The 6552-nt window shown below is 43.1% G+C and overlaps 2 protein-coding genes across 4 annotated transcripts; one reads left to right on the top strand and one right to left on the bottom strand.

Moving 5' to 3' along the window:
- The first annotated feature begins 962 nt into the window (after positions 1-962).
- On the top strand, positions 963-3031 carry LOC108603582 (N6-adenosine-methyltransferase MT-A70-like protein). Its single transcript, XM_017992522.1, has 3 exons — positions 963-1192; positions 1250-1558; positions 1611-3031. Exons 1-3 carry the CDS (start codon positions 1060-1062, stop codon positions 3008-3010), a joined length of 1842 nt encoding a protein of 613 aa, XP_017848011.1. The 5' UTR covers positions 963-1059; the 3' UTR covers positions 3011-3031.
- A 29-nt stretch (positions 3032-3060) lies between these two features.
- On the bottom strand, positions 3061-6485 carry LOC108603581 (mitochondrial Rho GTPase). Of its 3 annotated transcripts, none has more exons than XM_017992519.1 (4): positions 5736-6485; positions 4474-5675; positions 4022-4084; positions 3061-3777 (listed from the first exon to the last, which is right to left on the bottom strand). In XM_017992519.1, the coding sequence occupies exons 1-4, from the start codon at positions 6312-6314 to the stop codon at positions 3642-3644; spliced, it is 1980 nt and encodes a 659-aa protein (XP_017848008.1). In that variant the 5' UTR covers positions 6315-6485; the 3' UTR covers positions 3061-3641. The 3 variants fall into 3 exon arrangements, with proteins under 3 accessions (XP_017848008.1, XP_017848010.1, XP_017848009.1); XM_017992520.1 differs by having other exon boundaries at positions 3062-3777; positions 4046-4084; positions 5736-6484; XM_017992521.1 differs by lacking the exon at positions 4022-4084.
- Between the last annotated feature and the right edge of the window lie 67 nt (positions 6486-6552).

The raw sequence follows: 6552 nt of genomic DNA, 5'->3' as shown, positions 1-6552 counted from the left end.
GCAACTGCAAAACGCACTTATACACAAACACACGCACACAGTTGCGCACACAGAATCAATAACACGAGTTTTTACGTATTTACGCTGAATATCAATCTGAATCTGTTGCAGAATTAAACTGATTCCCCCGCGCCCTTTGCTGTAGCTCTTGTGGGATGGGTTACGCGCGTACGCGTTGTCTTTTATGGCACTGCGATTCCGTATACAATAGCGATACGACCGTCATGCTCCAAAGTAGCCGTGCAAATGTCGCCGTTATAAACCATTCGCATTGCTAAAGACAGCAAGAGGAAGAGCGCGACCGAAAGACCAATTGGGGCGAGTCAGAGAGATAGATAGAGAGAGAGAGTGCAACAATAACAATATGCGCACTCCCCAAACGCAAACACATACACACGCACACACTCACGAAGCAAAAACAACTTGGGCGCTTTTTGCAAAAATTTTGTATTCGTGTTAGAATTGTTTATTCGCGCATTTATGCTCTCTCCGCAATTGAAATAGTAACAATGAAATTAATGCAGCAAACACTCGGGCTTTTAGCACTCGTTTCATGCATACATATCTATGAATTTTAAACCATTTGTTTTACGTTTAATTTAAATTCAAATGCCAGCACTATATACAACACTCTATACATTTATCATTTAATATTTTACAAAATTAAACGCGTTTCTTGTAGAGCTGTTTCGACTCGTTCAGAACAAGCTCAATTGAGCGACATGAAGCTGAACGAACGAAGTTCCAGTTGATAAGTTCACTTCCATTATTGGTATTTAATATTAAAAATAGGTTATTAATTATTTAAAATAAAACACAATAAAAGAAAAAAAAATATATATATATAAAGACAATCCTACTGTAGATCATAAATTTGTCAATTAAACTCGAAACAAGTTTTGCGAGTATTATCTGCAATAATATTGTGCGAATAGCCAATCGAATATTGTGAGATAACTTGTAGATTATCGAGTCGCGATAAGTGCTATCGTCTTGTGTATGTGTAAATGTGTTGGGAATAAAACATAAACATTTGTGTACATATTATATTGATCAACAATGGCCGACGCATGGGATATCAAATCGCTGAAAACAAAGCGCAATACGCTGCGGGAAAAGTTGGAGAAGCGCAAAAAGGAGCGCTCTGAGATACTGTCAGATAAACAGGAGGATCAATGCAAGAAAGAGCTCGGTAAGTATTGTAACCGGCAAACCGGCTTCAAATATAATCCTTGCTCAATACTTGCAGAAGAAGTCGATGTTGAAGTGCAAAAGGCTGTGCTGCAGTCTCTCAGCGCCGCCACGCTGGTCTTGCCCATTGTTTCCACACAGATTGTGGAAAAAATTACAAATGTGACAGAAAACCCAAACTTGGAAATGGTAAACTTTATATTGAAGAAGTTGGCCAATCAAGGTGCGATTAGCATAAGAAATGTAACCATTGGCACAGAAGCAGGCTATGAGGTTATATCAGTGCAGACCAAAGAGCTGCTAGAAATTTACAACGATGTCAACGACACTTGCCAAAACAAAGAGGAGGCAGATGCCAAACGCAAATGTAAGCAGAATTCCAATCATTAAGCTTTTAATTGATTAACATTTTTTATTAGTGGACGATAGAGCAGAGGTGCTGGACAGCGATGAGGAGGTACAGCGCAAAGTGCCTAAGGTGGATGGGAAGTCAGCGCGTAAGGAATCCACGAGCTTAGATACCTCGGATGATATTATGATGCTGTTATCGATGCCTTCAACGCGTGAAAAGCAAAGCAAGCAAGTTGGAGAGGAGATTTTGGAGCTACTCACCAAGCCGACTGCTAAGGAGCGTTCAGTGGCCGAGAAATTCAAATCACATGGTGGCGCCCAGGTTATGGAATTCTGTTCACATGGCACCAAAGTGGAATGCCTCAAAGCACAACAGGTGGCCAATGAGATGGCAGCCAAGAAGAAAATTGAGCGTCGCGAGGAAAGGGAATTGCGTAGAGTGGCGGCTGCAAATGCTGACGCCGACAAGGTGGTCACGGTCACATTGAGCTCTGAAGATACAGAGGATGGTGAGATTACTTCAGAGGCAATCAACACCTGCGAAGTCGATTCACAGGCCTCTACAGATGACAGTGAATCCTCCGGTGAATCTGACAAATGCACCAAGCTGCACTTCAAAAAGATTATACAGTCCCACACAGATGAATCGCTGGGCGATTGCAGCTTTCTGAACACCTGCTTCCATATGGCCACTTGCAAGTATGTGCACTACGAGGTGGACACGCTGCCACACATCAACAACAACAAACCTACAGATGTGAAGACCAAGCTCAGTCTAAAGCGCAGCATCGACCCCAGCTGCACCTTGTATCCGCCACAGTGGATACAATGTGATCTGCGTTTTCTTGACATGACCGTCTTGGGTAAATTTGCCGTTGTCATGGCCGATCCACCATGGGATATACACATGGAGCTGCCCTACGGCACTATGTCCGATGATGAGATGCGTGCGCTGGGTATACCCGCGCTGCAGGAAGAGGGCCTCATATTTCTGTGGGTTACAGGGCGTGCCATGGAGTTGGGACGTGACTGCTTGAAGCTATGGGGCTATGAGCGCGTCGACGAGCTCATTTGGGTTAAGACCAATCAACTGCAGCGAATCATACGCACGGGACGCACTGGACACTGGCTGAATCATGGCAAGGAACACTGTTTGGTGGGCATGAAGGGCAATCCCACGAATCTCAATCGCGGCCTTGACTGCGATGTCATTGTGGCCGAAGTGCGTGCGACCAGTCACAAGCCAGATGAAATATACGGCATTATAGAGCGCCTCAGTCCAGGTACACGTAAAATAGAGCTATTTGGACGTCCACACAATATACAACCCAACTGGATAACGTTGGGCAATCAGCTTGATGGCATACGCTTAGTAGATCCCGAGCTGATCACCCAATTCCAGAAGCGGTATCCCGATGGGAATTGCATGTCACCCACAGCGGCTGCGGCGAATGCTATTAAGAACTAAGACACTATTGCATTTAGTTCGATAAGATAAAAGTAATGTTTAAATATAGATTTATTGCTCAGGCGAAATTTGCGCGTATTTACAAAGATACCACAAACTATAGGTATGAATGTATAGCACTATAGATATATGTAAATATATAGTAGAGTATATGTTTCTGTTTATGCATTGGGTTTACAAAATGTAATCACAACATTGCATGCGTGATGGTCATAAATATATTGATTATATAGACTTAACGGCGAAAGTGAAGAGTAAAGTTTACAAATTATATATATTTATGTCAACATAGTATATACTACTATATGTAAGTCCTAGAAATGCGTTTGCAACGTGCGTCAAGCCAAACATAAGTTTAATTTGCCAATTCCCTGCCTTTGCTCCAGACCTGACACTCAGCGGCTCTTGGAATCTGTCTATAAACTTTGCTGGCATTTAATTGAATAATTTGCTTTTAACGTTTATATGTACATGACTTAGTATTGAGTTGCTGCAAATTAAAGTTTTCGCATTGCAACACTACTGCATAGTATTTTTTCACAATAAATTTTGATTTACAAAACGCCAAAAGTATTTTATAAACGAAACTAAACTCATTATTAAGTTATATGGCTCTAAGCATATTAAACTCTTAACGTGAATTAGAACCACCTACGCCAAAGGCTCTTAGCACTATAAATCCCAGCACAGTAGCAGCAGCGACGCCCAGACCAGCTTTAATCCAAATCTTGGGGTCCTCCGTCATGAGTCCAAATTGCCGCAAATGTCTGTGAAGTTGTTAAAAATGCAATTAGTTAAACTGCTGCTGCTTAAAATGTGTTTTAGTTGTATAAAAATGTTGTGCAAGATGATGTTTAAGCTAGCCACACCACTTTAGTAAGCACAATTAAGCGTATGTAATGTTGTGCGTGTGTGATTGAGATGACGGGCACTCGTGACGCTTGTAAGATATATAAACAACAACAGAGTGTACACATTAGTAACATTTAATATAAAGCAGTTAACACTTACGCCGATTCCCAAAGCTGTACCAACCTGTGTCTATAGAACAGTATCCAGGCAGCTTGAAAACGCCTGCCATCCGTCCAAGTTTTATAGCCAGCGCCACCAACCAATTTCGATCCATAAGTTAATAGAAGTTGCATAAATATGAACAAAACAAATCAAACAAAAACCAAACACAAGGACGCAGATAAAAAGAGGAAATAAGAGAATAAATATAGATATTACTATGTGAACCCTATGATTAAAGTATTTATGAAATTTCATATGTGCTTATAAAACTGTCTATCCATTCATTTTAAAGACTTTAGATTAGATTAGAAACTCAATTTTATAAGCCCATTGAATGGGTGCATATTTACAGCCGTTAGTGTATCTTAATGCAGATGCTATGAACACGATATGACCAAGATCCCATGCTCCCTAACATGAACCAATGACAAAGCAATGAAAATACTCACGGAAACGCTGCCATAGTGGCCAGCTTAGTGTAAAGTTCCTTTTTGTTGGTCTTTAAGCTGAACATATGCGGTGGCAGCAGTTTGTATTTCTCACAGAAGTCGGCTGGTTGCATTAAATAGTCCTGGCGTCGCTCGTCGAGATCACACTTGGTGCCCACTATCATAACGGGTATTTTGCTTTCCGCATAGTATTTTATGTATATGCGTGCCACATACTCGAAGGAGCGTGGATTAGAGGCATCATAGACCAGACAAGCCACATCGCAGTTGACTTCCTGAGGCTGCAACGGATCCAGCACATGACGCACATCGATATCGCGCAATATTAAATGCTTCTCTTGGCCATAGACCTGCACCGAATTAATGCAGTGCACCACATTCGTCTTGAACTCCTTGCCCACTAGCTTGGCCATGTCCTCGGCAAGAAAACCGCGACACATACCTGTCTTGCCAGAGCCCTTTGGTCCAATTACATGGCATTTGTAGACGGAGCGACTGCTTTGACGCTTGGCCAAATCAATGCGACGCTCCCGAGTGACATGTATAGCTGCCAGCTGACTGTCATTTTCGTGTACACTGAAGCCCAGATAACCAAGATACTCCAGCGTCTTGACTACATCGAGCAACGTTAGCAGAGTCCAACGACACAGCCAGCCATGCAATGTCACCCAACCCGCATCATTGGTGGGACACGACTTGCGTATATCTGTAGAATACGACCAGGGCGCTGCGGGGCAAGTGCTAAATAACATTTTGTGTTCCTCTGGGGATAGAGCGCCATCGCCATCGCGATCGTATCGCTCAAAAAGTGCAATTAGAAACTGTTGGCCACGATGTGAAAGCTCTGTGCTGCTGCCTGGTGGTATTTTCAAGGGCGGTCGCAAATACTCCTGGCACATCTCCAACTGATCATTGTAGCCAAAGCGTCGAAGCACTGCCCAAGTGGTTTCATTGCGACCACGCTGTATGAACAGGCAGTGCAGAAAGAGAAAACCTTTTAGTGTCACTGCATCATTGTAGATGCCATCCGGCACGTTCTTTTGTATGACGGCCTTGACCTCGTCGAGTATTTGCGGCTGCAGCGGTGTGTTGAAGCAGCGACGTTGAAACAAATTCAGCTCGTAATCATTAAGAAGATTATCGCTATCAATGTCGCATATCTTGAATATGCGCACCAGCGACTTCTTGCAGGCAGGCGTTAGCTGAAAGCAAAGTACCCATAATTAGTAGTGAATTAAAGAATTAATAACGCTCACACTCACATCTTGATCTTCCATAATATACAGTGGAGATGTGGGATGCAGCACGGCCTTTTGTGCGTAATAAAACATCTCCGAAATATTGTGCAGCGTCTTGGCGGAGCACTCAACGCAACTCTCTATTTCTGGATAGTCCTCCATAATGGCCAGCACGCTATCAATAGTGGAGTAATCAATCGTGTCTATTTTATTGCCAACTAGAACAATGGGCTTGCGCATCACGTCGGGCTCGCCGTCAGCACTGTTGCATGTTGCACGCACCAGCGGCAGCCAGTGTGTTGTAATGCGATCCAATGTATCATCATCATTGACCGCATACACAATGCATACAACATGTGCCTTGTTTATTTCCGCCGCCAGCGTCTCATCAGACTGCTCCATGCTGGAGTAGTCGACTATATTTGTGGGCACTTGCTCGGGAGTTACATTAGCCGGTATTGTTATCTCTTCGGCTCGCGCTGGTACTTCCTCTGGGTATTCTTCGCTTACCAGCGACAGTATTAGCGATGTCTTGCCCACGCCTGGATCGCCTACCAATAAAATTCTCACATTCTTACGCTGCGACTCTGCGTACTGCCCCATTTCGTTTAGTTTGCCAACGCGTTTCTCAGTTGCCAGTAAGTTAACGTTTTGTTTTGCCTATCAAACAATTTTGTTGGTTTTTGTTATGCAAAAATTGCAGAATTTAGCCGAGACACGAAGATGAACACGGCAGCTGATTTACTCTAACTCTAGTGATGAGCACAAAACTAAACCTATCGGAAGGCAATACTGATTGCTTTTCGATAAGAGTTGTGTCACACTCTGGCAACGCTGACGG

The sequence above is a fragment of the Drosophila busckii genome, chromosome 3R (assembly GCF_011750605.1).
Source record: "Drosophila busckii strain San Diego stock center, stock number 13000-0081.31 chromosome 3R, ASM1175060v1, whole genome shotgun sequence".
Lineage (NCBI taxonomy): Eukaryota > Metazoa > Arthropoda > Insecta > Diptera > Drosophilidae > Drosophila > Drosophila busckii.
This window is presented reverse-complemented; position numbering and strand designations above follow the sequence as displayed.

Bases quoted from the DNA above. Each gene is read 5' to 3' on its own strand.
- LOC108603582 (XM_017992522.1), top strand. From the start codon at position 1,060: ATGGCCGACGCATGGGATATCAAATCGCTGAAAACAAAGCGCAATACG. The intron at 1,193-1,249 runs GTAAGTATTGTA...CAATACTTGCAG, and splicing joins TCAATGCAAGAAAGAGCTCG to AAGAAGTCGATGTTGAAGTG. The intron at 1,559-1,610 runs GTAAGCAGAATT...ATTTTTTATTAG, and splicing joins GGCAGATGCCAAACGCAAAT to TGGACGATAGAGCAGAGGTG.
- LOC108603581 (XM_017992519.1), bottom strand. From the start codon at position 6,314: ATGGGGCAGTACGCAGAGTCGCAGCGTAAGAATGTGAGAATTTTATTG. The intron at 5,676-5,735 runs GTGAGTGTGAGC...CTTTGCTTTCAG, and splicing joins ATATTATGGAAGATCAAGAT to CTAACGCCTGCCTGCAAGAA. The intron at 4,085-4,473 runs GTGAGTATTTTC...GACGGATGGCAG, and splicing joins GCCACTATGGCAGCGTTTCC to GCGTTTTCAAGCTGCCTGGA.